Raw genomic sequence first — 17,379 nt, 5'->3', positions numbered from 1 at the left:
AACTCAAGTACCTCCTCATTTCACAGATGAGGAAGCATTAAGATCTATGGGATTTGCCCAAGATCTCACAGGAAGTAGTAGGGACAAGTTAAAATGAGGGACTTGATTCTCAGACCCTTGTGCATTCAGCTATCTCACATCTAAAACTACTGGATTGGATCTAATTAGAGAAATTCAAGGTTTTTGGCCCTCAAATATGAACAGCGAGAGGGTAGTTAATTCTAAACACATGGATTAACTATTGGATAGTTTGTAATATGTAGAATATTTCCAAATCTCCCAAATTTAATGCCTGAATAAAAAGTACTTATATTCATTGATAAGGAATACCGAAGAGAAATTACCTAATATGCTTGCTTTGCCTATATTTGTTATAGATTCTCCATAGTGTCGGCGAGGCAAGACAGGTGAGGTCACAGGGCTTGGTATTGTGGAAATGCCTTCATTCTCTGAAACTGAGGTAGATTCTTTGCACGGGTGGAGAAAGCTTGGCTTCATATGCTCATATGGTAAAGGATTGGAAGTATTATACCAGTGGATCTGGACAGGTGAAATGTTGCTGTAGTGTTTCAGTATTAACGGTTCTAATCTATAAGCCTTGGTTTAAAAAAAAAAAAAAAGGAAACACAACATTAAGGCTCGGATTTTAGTAAACTCTGTTTATTCTTATTCTATTGCATGCTCAGCAGACCTTAGGGAAATTTTAAAAACCTAATTTCTAACATGTACTTCCAATTTGTTCACTCTTAATAATAGTAGTTGGTCTAATATTTCCTTAATGATGGGACTATGTAAAAAAACCGAGTTAGTTTAGGATAATAGTACTCAGAGGAAAAAAAAATTCATTTTTATTATGCCCTGACATCATCTAACAGATTAATTTTAGTCTCACAAATAAAGCAGAAGCAGTCAAGAGTAAACTGAAACACAGTAAATAAAGGCAATTATTACTAACTTAGAAGCTCTTAGTAAACTCCACTTTCAAATAGATTAACAGAGTAACACCCCAATAGAAGACTATTTGTCTACTGTGATGTGGAGGTGATACAGCAGAAATGGCAATGGATTTGGTGTCAGTATCCCCCGAGTTCATATTCTAGCCTCTGTCACAAGGTCTCAGTCTCAGTTTCCTGAGCTATAGAAAGGCGGTAACACTTCCTCCCGCACAAGGATGTTGGAAATAGATAATGTTTGTAAAAACTGCCTAGCACAGTTATGACATAAACACTAAAAAAGCATTAATTAAAAAAATCACAAAAAACTATAAAATGAATAATAAAAATAATTTATATTAACGAAATGAGTTTGGAGCCCTCCTTTATAATGGAACAAACTTTAACATTATACAAGGACAATGAAAGTTCAGATTTCACCTATGAACTCAAGTTCACTTTCAAGTTATAAAAAGAATGAGTAAAATGAATGTATATTAATGAGATATGGAACATCTAGCTAGATGTTTTCATATGTATTACTTAATCCTAACAAACCTATGAAGTAAACATTATCATCTACATCATATAGATAAGAAACAGTCTCTGAAGTGACTTGGGCTAAGACTGTGCAGTCTGTATTTAAGCCTTATATTAGATTCCAGTTCAGTTAAAATTTATTTCTTAAAGATAGCAGTTTTGATTCTTTAACATATGGGAAATTTTCTAAAATTCTAGTGTTTAGTCAGTGTTTTATTTATTTGGTACTAGCTAACAATCTTTTAAAAGACTTTACACAATTATATAAAGCTATTTTTCAGAATGCTACTTAAAATAGTTTGTTTTAATTTTAGCATATCTAGCCTAGTCCCCCAAAGGGTTTAAGGAATCATTTTTTTCATGTGAAAAATGATGCATTTAACTATTTACCTGGATGAAAGACCCTTGGACTGTTCGTATTAAAAAATTATTTACAATAGAACATGTAAAAACCCCAAAATTTATAATCCCACCAGGCTAAACCAAGCTCTTCCACCTTTTCATGTTTAATACATAATATTTAAGTACTAGAGGCCTGGTGCACGAAAGTTGTGCATGGGGGGGGGGGGGCGGTGGTGTGTGTCCCTCAGCCCAGCCTGCACTCTCTCCAATCTGGGACCCCTTGAGGGATGTCCGACTGCCCGTTTAGGCCCGATCCTCAGGCCTAAATGGGCAGTCGGACATCCCTCTCACAATCCAGGACTGCTGGCTCCCAACTGCTCGCCTGCCTGCCTTCCTGATTGCCCCTTAACCACTTCTGCCTGCCAGCCGTATCACCCCCTAACCACTCCCCCGCCAGCCTGATTGATGCCTAACTGCTCCCCTGCCAGCCTGATTGCCCCTAACTGCCCTCCCCTACAGGCCTGGTCCCCCCCAACTGCTCTCCTCTGCAGGCCTGGGTCCCTCCCAAATGCCCTTCCCTGTAGGCCTGGTCGCCCCCAACTTCCCTCCTCTGCTGGCCTGGTTACCCCTAACTGCCCTCCCTTGCAGGCCTGGTCCCTCCCAACTGCCCTCCTCTGCTGGCCTGATCACCCACAACTGCCCTCCCTTGCAGACCTGGTCCCTCCCAACTGCCCTCCCCTGCTGGCCTGATCACCCACAACTGCCCTCCCTTGCAGACCTGGTCCCTCCCAACTGCCCTCCCCTGCTGGCCATCTTGTGGTGGCCATCTTGTGTCCACATGGGGGCAGCCATCTTGTGTGTTGGAGTGATGGTCAATTTGCATATTACACTTTTATTAGATAGGATTTTCACTTCTAAGGGGATCTACCACATACATTTCAATATTGTAGCATATTTTAGAGAAAAAAATATTTAAAGTGGGATTCTCAAAATTTATGATTGCTAGGTTACTGGTATTACAACTGGTTATGGTTTGGAAGTACAGAAGATTCTCATCCCTTGTATTAGTTATCAAGATAATATTTTTACGTTATATTCTTTTACTATAAGTACAACATAAACAGGTCATCTCTAAGGTATTTTACTTCTTGAGTCCCACATCATCCAAAACACAAATGTCTTAAAAATATGAACCTATGCAAATACAAAAGATAAATGAACTCTTTCTCATTAATTCAGTACCTAGTAAATTTCTTATAGATTCTTTTAGGAACAATTTAATATTGAGAGAAAAATGTCTGTATGTGCAACTCACCACTGGATCTGTTGGATGAAAAATATTTAGTAACCGGTTACAAATCTCTCTGGGCAAAATATGGTCTTGACTTCCAGTGTTCCCTGGGCGAATGCCACGCAATGCCAAAAATACTGCTAGTGGGGATCCCATGCAGAAGAAATTCTCAACCTAAAATATTCAAGCCATTGACAATTTAAAAAATGGTGAAGTGTTTTTCAACAGAATTTGAGCACAATATAACATATGGTAAAATACAAATAATAAAATTATCTTCAAGTATGTCTTTTTCTATGAGCTTTGTCTAGATGGCATCTGCATTATTTGTTAACTATATGCTAATCATTAGTTATTCTATACTATCTTCCTAGTAACACCTTCAAATATATCTTTCAATATAATAGAAAATGAAGAATGAGAATGATGAGAAGAAAGATAATTAACTCCATTGTGTTTCTACACACTAATCAAAGATTTATTAAACTACTATTTTGTGTGAAGTAACATACTTGGTTCTATGCAGGATATAAAGACAAATATGGCAATGAGAGAAAAAGAGGAACATCTGTTATACTTTCAACAATAAAGATAAATTTTTAAAAAGATGAAAAAGGCAGAGCTTCTACACTCAGAGTGTATAATCTTGTGTGAATGGCAGAATAAAATAAATTCATAAGTTAGGGAAAGTATGCTATATGACAGAGATTTGCAACCTTTTTCATTTCATGGCACACATAAACTAATTACTAAAATTCTGTGGTATACCAAAAATGAATTATATTTTTTTGCCGATCTGACAAAAAAAGGTATAATTTTGATTCATTCATACTGGACAGCTATTGTTCTCTTGGCTGTTGAGATTTTTTAATTTGGCATTCTAAAGGAAAAGAGGTCAGTGCCTCTGACTAAACAGTCAGGTATTACATGTTTTAAAAATTCTTATGGCACACTGGTTGAAAATTGCTGCTATATAAGAACAAAGAAAGGAATAATTAATTCCAACTCTGAGGGCTTTACAAAGAAGGAAGCATTTGCATGGGCCAAAAAGATGAAAAGAATTTCCACAGTTGGGGTTGGGTCACTGAAGATTAAAAAAAGGATATTCCAAACTGATGGAACCACATGAACTAAAGCAGAGGCAGGAAAGAACCTGGTTTAATTTAGAGAACAGAAATAGTCCGACATGGTTGAAAAATTGGGTGTGGGGAAAATGTAACTTGGAGTGAGAGAATGTTATAAAACCTTGGCTGTTGACTAAGAAAGTTGGACTTAATTTATTTTATAGGTAGTGAAGAAGAATAGGATTTGATCCATGTTTTAGGAGTTTAAATTCAAAAATTGAGAGGCTGGTGATTTGGAGACAAGGTAGGAAATTATTGAAAGAGTTTAGGCAAAAGATAATCTGAACCCAGGTAGGACTAGCTGTCCCATTCACAAATGAAACTATGAGGGGCCAGGGTGGAGTCAGCACGAATGGGTGAAGACATAAAACGTCTGAGATACCTGTAACATCTCTAACAGGTAGCTGGAATTTAGGACAAGAGATATAGAACTGGATATGTCACCATCCAAGTCTATTTTTTGCCATTATAAAGTGATGTATAAAACCAAAAGAATGGGTAAGATTGCATAGGAAGCCCTAACTGGTTTGGCTCAGTGGATAAAGCATCGGGCCTGTGGACTGAAGGGTCCCAGGTTCGATTCTGGTCAAGGGCATGTACCTTGGTTGTGGGCACATCCCCAGTAGGAGGCATGCAGAAGGCAGCCAATCAATGATTCTCTCCCATCATTGATGTTCTATATCTCTCTCTCCCTCTCCCTTCCTCTCTGAAATCAATAAAAATATATTTTTTTAAAAAAAAGACTGCTTAGGAAGTGCACAGAATAAAATGGCTTTAGATAGAACTATGAGGAAGTCATTCCAACAGATTCTAACATTTCACTTCATCTCCTCTCATCTGGACTAGACTATAACGGTGTCCCTGCCTTCAATTTTATATTATCTTTAATCCCTTCCCACAAAGCCTCTGGAGTGATTCTTCTTTTTCTCCAAATGAAAAAAATATATATGAATAAATATGTATTTTGAAATGATACCTTTATGTTAAAGGAAATTTGAGAAAGTTTTTGTTTTCATTCGTTTCTAAGGAATTGAAGGCTGAAGAAAATTAACTTGTGTTAAGAAAAATTAAAAATGTAAGAAAAAGCATTTAAAATCAGAGTAACAGAGATAAAAGCATCAATTTCTGAAAAAAAAAATCAAGGTCATCTATATATATAAAAGGTTAAGTGTATATCCATCCAACTGGTAGCTATGATGCTCATTGACCACCAGGGGGCAGATGCTCAACACAGGAGCTGCCATGACACGCACTGGCCATTTAAAAATAAATGGCACCATGGACCTGGCGCCAACAAACCAACACTTGGCTTCCCCCAAGTGGGACACAGGCCCTGTCACCACCCTGGAGCGACCCCAAATCACAGCCAATGCTGCCAAGACCCCATGGCACAAAATGCGACACCCAGCCCAGCCCAGCCTGAAAACGGTGGCTGTGGGCGCCAGGTAATGACATCATGTAGCAACGCCTGGCTTCCTCTCCCTAGCAACTAGCATCTTTGGAGTTTCTTCAGCCCAGGAACCCAACTTGCTTTATAGCCAGGTGCAAACATTTTACAGTTTAACCAAATGTTTATGAAGCGTTTTCCTGTGCTTCATTTCATTTGATCCTCACAGAAGTCCTGGAGATAGGAGATTTGGTAGAATCCTATTTTCTTCTCATAAGCAAGATGCGAACAGTGATATTAAAATATTTCTTCTAACTAATTTTCTTTCCATGTGCACAGATCCATGCACCAGGACACTAGTTTCTTCTATAAAGAAAGAAAAATAAAGTATGCCTGGGTTGTGGGCTTGATCCCCAGTAGGGGGCGTGCATGAGGTAACTGATAAATGATTCTCTCATCATTGATATCTCTATTCCTTCTTCCCTCCCTCTCTCTGAAATCAATAAAAATATATTAAAATTAAAAAAAAATAGTAGAGCTAGAAGACAAAGCTATGTAAATCCTTTCTAGTTGATATACACAGATGCACACATGAATACCATAGCAAAATGCTTTATGCATTGGTCAGACACATCACAAATGTTTGTTAAATGGTTCAATTCATGGAATAAACAACTTTTCTTTCTTTATGATTGGTCAGCAGTTTGATAGACAAATAAAGGAATATTCTCAGAGAAGACTAATGACTGCTTTAGTGATATCTACATCCATCAAAGAATTTTAAAGATGAAAAAGAGTTTTAGACATTTAGTCTATCCTCCTTGTCCGGAGATGACTAAACAGATGAATTCAGAGATGTTTAATGATTTGGCTAATGTTACAAAACTAGTTAGTGGCAAAGCCTCATGATCAGAATCAAAGTTTCCCACTCTCCAGACCAAAGTTTGTCAATATCTATGTTTTTCTTCTATTAAGTTCAGTAGTCACCCATAATAGATCTAACACCTGTGTTCTGAAAGTAAATCTGCTAATTAATAGGCACAGAAATTAGAACTCTGGAGTCCTAAATATTAATTTGCCAATTCATCAGATATTCCTTTTTAAACTTCAGATTTCTATACTTTTCCTCTATGAGTAATTAAATAGCAATTAAAAATCCATATTATTAGACTACATATGACTTTATATTATACTAGAGGCCCAGTGCACAAAAGTCGTGCATGGGTAGGGTCTTTAGGCCTGGCTGGTGATCAGGGCCGATCAGGTTCCCTGCCTCCCTGCCTCCTCCTTCCCTCACTCCCTCAGCCCCGCCGCCGCCACTGGTCACCCGCCATGTTCTGCGCTGCCCCCTGGTGGTCAGCGCACATCATAGTGTGTGATTGAACTCCCGTTCTCCTGGCCAAACTCCTGAGGGGACACTTTGCTTATTAGTCTTTTATATATATAGATTAGGATACACAATTACGGTGCATAATTTCTAGTAATGTGAAACTGTTTTTAAATCCTCAGTTTACATGCAATATCATTTTGTATTAGATTCAGGTATACAGCACAGTGGTTAAACAATCATATACTTTACAAAGCATTCCCCCAAATTCTTACTATTTAAAAAAATTCTGTATCTTTCCATTACTTAACCTGTATGTTAAGTTCCTGTGATTTGTTTTTGACAGCTCCATTCTGGTGCTCAAAAACCCTAAAAAGCTTCCCATTGTACATATCAAATATAAGTTCTTTATTTCTAGCTCTTCCACAGCCCGCTTGCCCTGAGTCCTGTCCATGACAGCCCAAATGGTTTGCTCAACCTGCTCCAAAACTAACCACGTGTGTCATCTTGTGCTTTGGTTACGTACTTTTCATTGATTGAAATGCCAGCTTTCCATTCTTAGAATCATCCACTTATTTTTCTTACCACCCACAAATAGCTGGTCACTAAGGTTTGTTAATTCTAACTACTAAATATTTCCCAGATCTGCCTCTTATTCCCCCCCCCCACTACTTGAGATTATTTCGTTTTTCTTGGAGGTACTAACATTATATCCCTCCATATCTTTATGTTCTTTCTTTTACACAGAATAGCATTTTCCCTTTCCTCCACTTGGCAACATTTCAGTTTATTGATAACAAGTATAAGTGTCATTCCCTTGTAATCCTTTATAGCCAAAATTAAAACCCCCTTTTCATACATACATCATTCTGCATACTGCCAATAACACCAATAACACTGTGTTACGTATCCTAAGGGCTGGGGAACTGTCTTGTCCATTACTTTCTTTGTAGAATCTAGAAACTAGCAATGTCCAACATATGTGTTCAATAAATTAATTTGAAAGAACAATAATTTAGATTTCACTGAATGTCATGCTGCAAATGCTGTTTGGAAAAAAAGTGAGACAGATAATGAAAATCTCATCAGTCTTTTCTTACCTTAAATTTCAAGGCAGGTATTTGTGTCATAGATGATGCCTTCAATCCATTTAGCCTTTCTTCTATTTCTCTCAGCCTAGGAAGCAGTATAAAATTATGTACACATTTGTATTTATGATTTCATAAATATTAAATGCTCACTAGTTCACTAAAGTCTAAAGAATTAAAGACCCATTATTTAATCCCTCAAAATCAATTCCTAATGACAGTATTTAATAAATGCACCTGCTGTAGTACAGAAAGTCTATACAAGTTTATAAAATAATTAGTAAAAGTATTCCTACTTTTTATAATACCTGCCGTTAGTAGTATTTTTTGGTGGCTCCTCTAGTAAAATGTGAGGCAAATAAAAGCATACCTATAGCCTGGCTGGTGTGGCTCAGTGGTTGAGCTTCATTTCATGAACCAATATGTCCCTGTTAGATTTCAAGTTAGAGCACATGCCTGGGTTTTGGGCTTGATCCCCAATAGCTGGTGTGCAGGAGGCAGTCGATCGATGTTTCTATCTCTCTCTCTCCCTTCCCCTCTCTCAAAAAAACTGAAAAACAATAAAAATAGCATATGTACATATATATACCTTAAAAAAATCACATCAAATGTTCATACCATATATATTGTTCTTTCTTTTTTCTATACTTAATGAATCTTAGAGATCTTTTTATTTCATTACTTTCTAATCTACTTTAATCTTTATAACAACTGTGTAACTGTCTATTTCATGAACGAACCATAGTTTTTTTCAACCCTTCTTTGCTAGTGAACATTTGGATTATTTCAATTTTCCCCATTAAATGTTCCATATCTACTTACATTTAATAAACAATAGAACTAAGTTTAAAAAAAGGGTGCAATTCATTTTATAAGCCTGTTAAAATTTTTTTTTTCTTACTGGATTTTCTATCTAAAATGCTGTTCTGAGGCTTGTCAATATGACATTTTCTTTCAAAACTATTAATTATTTTGCCACGGTAAACTTTATGTATCTACTCTGGTACTGAATAAGATTATATATAGAACCCTTAAACTTCCATAAGATTAAAACAAACCCAAGGCTTCCTGAGTGAAAACTGGGTATTATATAAATTGGTGATTTTTATATAATGCTAACTACCAAAATGAGTGATTTTTCACTGTTTTATTAAATTGATTGAATAGTTACTAAAAGGACAAAGAAGAAAGAACATGTAACTACAGATGAAGAGAGGGGTGTAACAGACTAAAAGATAATATCCAGAAGGCCACAAGTGATCAGATAATTATAAAATCTGTCAAAAATAGATTTGCCAAGGAAAAAAAAGGCTAGAAAATTATTTCTAGAATAATAAGATAGGCAAGGGCACATCTTTAAGATTAGTAAAACTACAAAGGATTCTACATAGTGACTCAGCTTGGAATAAGTTTTAGATTTCACTCCTAATAAATTGTGAAGGACAGACAGAAAGAAAAAGAGGCAGATGACAAAACCATTTATTTTATGCTAGAGGAAAATGCATATAATTAGCATGAAAACAGTATCTCCTTGATTAGCCATGTTATCTAGTAATCTTTGTACCCTGAACAATGTATTTTTTCTTTATCGTGAAAATCTTAAAGTTTTCTCCTAAGAAGTCCTGCAACTCCATGAAGACATTTTAAATTCTTTTAAGAGACTAGGGTATTTTACCGTCGTTTTGTTATGTAGAGTTCATCAAGAAGGTGTCGTTCTTCATAGCTCATCCATTCTTCATCAGGCAACTCGTCTTCCTTCTGCATCAACTGTTCATAGAATCGAACTGGATTCCAGCCAGTCATTATGTCATAAGTGATTACACATCCCAGTGAATGTGACACTATTGAGACTTTACCCCCTTTTTCTTCAAAGTCTGGATTCCGAGAACAGAAAAGGGAATATAATCGATTCAGCTCTTGCTGAAGGCCTTTAACTAGCTGTTTGAAATAAGAGAACATTATCATATTAGAGTAATCACTGATACTATAAACTCTATTTCTAAACATACATTACTGGCCAAATATACCTAGATTATTAAAATTAACTCAGGTGCCTTAAAACCTTGCAGGAAATGAAGATATGTATTATTATAATCCATATCATCACTAAAGAATAAAGGCAGATATTACACAGATACATTCATAATCCTTAAACATGCTATATGAGCCAGCAGTTCCATACATTAAGCCAAAAAGGTTCACGAAGATTCCAGTAAGATTTTCAAAGAGCCCCTGGAAATTTCTCCTTCACTGCAACTTACATGCAATTCTAAATCTTTGTACCTTGTAATTTTTAGGCCTTAACTGAGCTTACAATAACAGGTATATTAATATAGTATATATATTATTACACTGTGCATTTAGATAAGGATGGAGTAAAATGTCACTTGTATGATTAAGAAAAAGCTAACATCCATCTACTTGATATTCCAAAATTACCAAAAGTTGGTAATACAGATACGAGTAAAAAGTTGTTTTACATGGCTGGAAAGCAGAGCTTTTTAAGGTTTAGCAGTGGTTCTCAACCATTCTAATGCCGCGACCCTTTAATACAGTTCCTCATGTTGTGGTGACGCCCCCAACCATAAAATTATTTTCATTGCTACTTCATAACTGTAATTTTGCTACTATTATGAATCGTAATGTAAATATCTGTTTTCTGATGGTCTTAGGCGACGCTGCTAGCGGTTCCCAACCTGTGGGTCGTGACCCAGGTTGAGAACCACTGCTGTAGAGCCTAAGACCATTGGAAAAGCTCTACAAGCAACAGTGAGTGTTTGGTTAAAGCTACTGAACCATGTATTGGGTCTGATGAAATATATTCAGCTAATGAAGGAAGAAAAGGACAAGATGAGCTGGTGGCATGTGGAAGGATGATAAGCTACCCTTTCTCTAGGGAGGAACGCAAACATTTTATTTTAATTGGACATTTTGATTTTTTTCTGAGGAAGAGCAAAAGAATTTCATGCTTTAATCAATGGTTCTCCAACTTTCAATGTGCAGCAGAATCACTTGGAAGGCTTGTTAAATACATATTACTAGGCTCCATCCCAGAATTACTGCTTTGGTGGCAAATGCATATAAAAGCCTTCTAAGACATGGGTTGTAAGTAATTCTAGTCAAAATAGTTTCAGGAGTAGGCAGTGTGATATGAAAGTACATGCTCTGTTCAAACTGAGCTATAATGTAATGTTTTAGTTCTAATATAATGCTTTGGCTTTGATAAGAATATCAACAAACTCTTAAAATTTTTATCATTTTCCTGATTTACAATCTAAAGGCATAGAAAAAGCTAATGTTTAGAGAAAATTAGTTCCTTTAAAAGCAACATTTGTTAATAGTTTTTACTTTTGAAGGCCTGGTTTTAAGACTCATTACCATGTAAATCTAGAAACTCTAAAAGATATATACTTAAGTACTCTGGCAAAAGGTACTTAATCTGTTTGTTTTTTAAAATACCAACTTCTTTACATGCTTTAATAAATCACCCACTTAGCAGCAAAAGAAGAAATCCATCTCTCTGTTGTATCCAAAAAGTCAACTCTGATTAGGTTTTTCTAATTAGGTTTCTTTTTCCTATCTGATCCAATTATATTCTCCTAGCTAGGATCCCTTTGTGACCAAGTATATTCATTTGGGACATCTGGACCAAGATTAATGATATATCCTATAATCTTAATTTTATTAACTCTACAATATTATCTAATTAAGTCAGCTAACCCTTTACAAAGTAGGCATTAGATGGCCTTTCCAAAGCTTAAAAGAGTTTCTAAATCTCATTAACCACTGTCCTAAAGTTAAAATTTATGAAGAAAATCAATCCAAAAGGAAAAACCCCAGCATTTTTTTAAAAAATATTTTATTGATATTTTACAGGGAGGAAGGGAGAGGGATAGAGTCAGAAACATCGATGAGAGAGAAACATCGATCATCTGCCTCCTGCACACCTCCCACTGGGGATGTGCCCGCAACCAAGGTACGTGCCCTTGACCGAAATCGAACCTGAGACCTTTCAGTCCGCAGGCTGATGCTCTATCCACTGAGCCAAACGGGTTTCGGCAACCCCAGCATTTTTATTTTTATTTTATTTATTTATTTTTAATATATTTTATTGATTTTTTACAGAGAGGAAGGGAGAGGGATAGAGAGTTAGAAACATTGATGAGAGAGAAACATCGACCAGCTGCCTCCTGCACACCCCCTACTGGGGATGTGCCCGCAACCAAGGTACATGCCCTTGACCGGAATTGAACCCGGGACGCTTCAATCCGCAGGCCGACGCTCTATCCACTGAGCCAAACCGGTCTCGGCAACCCCAGCATTTTTAAGAGAAAATCCAAACACATAAAATATGGCTGACGACTATAACTAATCCTTTGTCCTCCCTGCTTCAGGATATATATATATATATATATTTTTTTTTTTAAATATATTTTATTGATATTTTTACAGAGAGGAAGGGAGAGGGATAGAAAGCTAGAAACATCGATGAGAGAGAAACATCGATCAGCTGCCTCCTGCACACCTCGCACTGGGGATGTGCCCGCAGCCAAGGTACATGCCCTTGACCGAAATCGAACCCGGGACCCTTCAGTCCGCAGGCCGACGCTCTATCCACTGAGCCAAACCGGTTTCGGCTGCTTCAGGATATTTTAATGAGAAAAAATTATTTAGACAGTTTTAGTTACATATATCAATTAAACAAATTTCTTTTTAAAATAAAACTATAATTTTCTTAATTACAATAGAATTCAATTAAACAATTTTCAAATAACAATGACAAGATACTGCCATAACAATTTTTTTATAATTCTTCATTTTTAAATGCTATTGAAAAGAGAGTTCAGTTGTGTGCAAGAAATACAGTTGTCTCTGATTTTTCACGTTACTTTATTTAAGACTGAAGTAAGGGCCAAGGGCTCTTTAATAATATTTTGAAAGTCTGATATTAGTTCTGTTTTAGAAACTGGTTCTCAGAAAGTGTAACCCGAGAAGTACTAATTTATACACAACACTTTTTCTCTAACCATGTTTTTTTAGTGATTATTTGCACAATTATGAGTTAGAATCCTCCCATGAGCACCTCAGAATCTTGAGTGAAGAGGAACCTTGGAGATGAGCTAATTTAAACTGTGGTGAAGGGAGGAGTCCCTTCAGTAGCACTCCTGATAAGCTGTTCAGCATCCACCCCAATAAGTATCTCTACTCTACAGTGGTCACTTCTATTTAAAAACATTTTTCCCCGTTTTATTGAGATATAATTGACATATAACATTATATAAGTTTAAGGCATACAACATGATTTGAGATATGTATATATTGTTAAATGATCAACACAATAAAGTTTAGTTAAAACCCATCACTTCACATTATATGCAATTTTTGTTTACCTTGTGATACTTTTATTTTTTAAAGGCAGCTTTAGTTATTACAGAGTCCTTCATTAGTAAACAAGTGTGCTCCTTTCCATATTTTCTTTCTTTTTTTTTTGATTAATACTCACCTGAGAATATATTTTCCATTGATAGAGTAGGAGGGTGAGGAGGAGAGAAACACTAATGTGAGAGAGACACATTGATTAGCTGCCTCTCACACTTGCCCCTACCGGGGCCGGGGATCGAATCTGCAACCCAGGTACATGTCCTTGACCAGAGTTGAACCCAAGACCCTTGGATGTGCAGGTTGATGCTCTAACCATTAAGCCACACCGGCTAGACCTTTCCATATTTTCTATTCTCTGATACTAATTTCACTTATTTCTAGAGTTAAAAAACATAAGTCTAGCCCTAACTGGTTTGGCTCAGTGGATAGAGCGTCGGTCTGCGGACTCAAGGGTCCCAGGTTTGATTCTGGTCAAGGGCATGTACCTTGGTTGCGGGCACATCCCCAGTAGGGGGTGTGCAGGAGGCAGCTGGTCGATGTTTCTCTCTCATCGATGTTTCTAACTCTCTATCCCTTTCCCTTCCTCTCTGTAAAAGATCAATAAAATATATTAAAAAAACAACAAAAAAAAAACACACACACAAAAAAACACATAAGTCTAGCCCTGGTTGGTTGCTCAGTGGTTAGAGCATTAGTCCACAGACCAAAGGGTTCGATTCCCAGTCAAGGGCATATACCTCACTTTGCAGGTTTGATCCCTGGTCCTGGTCAAGATGCATGGAGGAGGCAACCAGTTAATGTTTCTTTCTCATTTCCATGTTTCTCTCTCTCTCCCTGAAGATCAATAGAAAAAATATCCTCAGGTAAAGATTAAAAAAACCAAACAAACAAAACAGTTCTATTCCTTTTTTAAAAAAATGGTAGCCCTTGAAATAGAGATACACAATCACAAGATGAAAATCTAAGGACAAAAAAATTATACTGGGTGGGGCAAAAGTAGGTTTACAGTTTTGAGTATGTGAAGCACATAGTTTATTCTTAGATTATTACTTATTAACTAGAGGCCCGGTGCATGGGGGTGTGTGTCCCTCAGCCCAGCCTGCACCCTCTCCAATCTGGGACCCCTCGAGGGATGTCCAACTGCCCATTTGGGATCAGGCCTAAATGGGCAGTCAGACATCCCTCTCACAATCCAGGAATGCTGGCTCCCAATCGCTCGCCTGCCTGCCTGCCTGCCTGATTGGCCTAACCGCTTCTACCTGCCAGCCTGATCACCCCCTAACCACTCTCCTGCCAGCCTGTTTGATGCCTAACTGCTCCCCTGTTGGGCCGATTGCCCCTAACTGTCCTCCCCTGCAGGCCTGGTCACTCCCAACTTCCCTCCCCTTCTGTCCCCGTCACCCCTAACTGCCCTCCCCTGCTGGCCCGGTTGCCCCCCAACTGCCCTCCCCTGCTATCCTGGTCGCCCCTAACTGCCCTCCCCTGCTGGCCTGATTGCCCACAACTGCCCTCCCCTGCCGGCCTGATTTCACCCCTAACTGCTCTCCCCTGCCAGCCTGATTTCACCCCTAACTGCTCTCCCCTGCCAGCCTGATTGCTTCTAAGTGCCCTCCCTGCCAGCCTGATCTCATCTCCAACTGCCCTTCTGACAGCCAATTTGGTTCTGATTGGTCGGTTTCTATGCCAGTCAGCATCAAAAGCTCCGCCTCCTAGACATCCATTGGCTCCTCACAGTTCACCCAGATTTGGTTCTGATTCATCGGTTTCTACGCCAGACAGCGTCAAAAGATCCACCTCCTAGGCAGCCATTGGCTCCTCACAGTTCACCCAGATTTGGTCCTGATTGGTTGGTTTCTATGCCAGTCAGCATCTCTGGGCCTATCTCCGGGCCTGATCAGCAGCCCCCGTGGAGGCCCGGAGAGAAACAGAGGTGCAGCTGCTGGCGAAGTCCGGAGAGAAAGAGAGAGGCAATGGCTGATCAACAGCTGCCATGGAGGCTGTGGATCAGACCCTGCCTCTCTCTCTTCAAGCGTCTCTTTGGGCCTGATCTACAGCCCCCTTGGCAGTCAGTGCTGGGTCTCCACAGCAGCCCAACACTGACTGCAGGACTGACTTCCGGTGTTTGGTTGAGCCATCAGTCGGTAATTATGGACCCTGGGTTTTTATATATTAGGATAGATTGTGTTATTTTCTATGAACGACTGTAAACCTACTTTTGCCTCACCCTGTATATCTTTAATCCTCATGGCAACCATTATCTAGTAAGTGTTTTATGTCCATTTTATAAGTGAGGAAGCTAAAAAAGTGAGAAATGGGATACGGTCACATAGCTAGTTAAGTGGCAGGTTTTGAATCTGTATCTATTTGATTCCAAAGGCTGAGAGAGGAAGGGGAAAAAGGTTTTCATATGCCTACCAATTAACCTAATAAGGTTCATTCAATAGGCTAGGCAGGAATGAATCCTAAAGAACTGCTGGCTGTTATCTATCACAACTTCCTTAAGAAAACATAGGCTGTTGAGGAATAATTTATTCTAAAATACTGCCTAACACCAACCTTGTACTAAATGGACTTTGATTTGCAGAATGAGTTTTTTCTTTTAAAATTAAGAACAATTTTTGACCACTTCTCACTATGTTTTTCTTGTTTTCTTTCACTCTTCACACAGCCTTAGCAATGTTTCCCAAACTTCTCTGATGCTATCACCTGGGGAAGTGTTCAAAACACAAATCAAATACACAGGCTCTACCTCAGATCCAGTGACTTCCAGTCAATTGCCAGGGAAGGGACCTGGGAAACTTTTAGTCATTTTCTTAACATTTTATTTGAGAATAATTTCAAATTCATAAGATGTTGCAAAAAAAAAAATAGTACAATGCTCATCCATATACCTTTCACCCAAGATTCATCTATCATTAGCATTTTAGCCTATTTTATCATTTGTTCTGTTTCTATAACACACACACACACACACACACACACACACACACACACACACACATTTACACTTTTAAAAAATACATCTGAGGATATATTATAGATGTCAAGGTCCTCTACCCCTAAAACTCCAGTGTATATTTCCTAAGACTAGGAATATTGTACTTATCAACTTCATAAATTTACTTTGATAAAATATTTCATGTAATCAAATATTCACATTTAAATTTTGTCAGTTGATTTAACAAATCCTTTGTAGCATTTTACCCTAATGAGTGCAGAATGAGATGTATTTAGCTATCAGGTCTCTTTTGCCTCCTTTAGACTGGAACATTTTCCACAGCCATTCTTTGTCTTTTATAATAGTGACATTTGGAAAGAACACAATCCCATCCTACTTTTTTTTTAAATATATTTTATTGATATTTTACAGAGAGGAATGGAGAGGGATAGAGAGCTAGAAACATCAATGAGAGAGAAACATCGATCAGCTGCCTCCTGCACACCCCCTACTGGGGATGTGCCCGCAACCAAGGTACGTGCCCTTGACCGGAATCGAACCCGGGACCCTTCAGTCCGCAGGCCAACGCTCTATCCACTGAGCCAAACCGGTTTCGGCCCATCCTACTTTTTAATTAGAACATCCTCCTTTTGTGTTTGCCTGGTGTTTCCTCAGGACTGGTATACTGCATAAATGATGTGTCCTGAGTGTCCCTCAGTGACACCCATTAAAGGTGTTCCCTGATTTCCCCACTCTATACCTTTTCTCATTTTTTAACTCATAAGGCAGTCTGTGAGAATATACATTAAGACCATGCAAACATCCTGTTCTCATTAAAACTTGTCCTTAATTTAGCCTTCATTTATGATTCTTGCCCAGACCATTCTTATTTGATCCTACCATGATAGCTGTAAATTGAGGATTTTACAACTCCAGCATTCCCTCCACATTTAACAGTAAGCCTGTGGCATTCTACTGTAAGCAAAGGACCTCCCTTACCCTGTTTGTTTAACTATTTGTAATTGATA

At 38.0% G+C, this 17,379-nt stretch overlaps 1 protein-coding gene across 12 annotated transcripts in view; it reads right to left on the bottom strand.

Moving 5' to 3' along the window:
• DDHD1 (DDHD domain containing 1) overlaps positions 1-17,379 on the bottom strand; it is an 88,017-nt gene that overhangs the window by 11,044 nt on the left and 59,594 nt on the right. For all 12 annotated transcript variants that reach the window (XM_080668717.1, XM_080668714.1, XM_080668710.1 and 9 more), the window contains 4 exons: positions 9,707-9,969; positions 8,044-8,119; positions 3,130-3,279; positions 345-597 (listed from right to left, as the gene is read on the bottom strand). In XM_080668717.1, the coding sequence (XP_080524843.1) occupies positions 345-597; positions 3,130-3,279; positions 8,044-8,119; positions 9,707-9,969 (742 nt within the window). The remainder of the gene's footprint in view (positions 1-344; positions 598-3,129; positions 3,280-8,043; positions 8,120-9,706; positions 9,970-17,379) is intronic.

Source organism: Plecotus auritus (assembly GCF_963455305.1).
Source record: "Plecotus auritus genome assembly, chromosome: 1".
NCBI classification, from domain to species: Eukaryota; Metazoa; Chordata; class Mammalia; order Chiroptera; family Vespertilionidae; genus Plecotus; species Plecotus auritus.
This window is presented reverse-complemented; position numbering and strand designations above follow the sequence as displayed.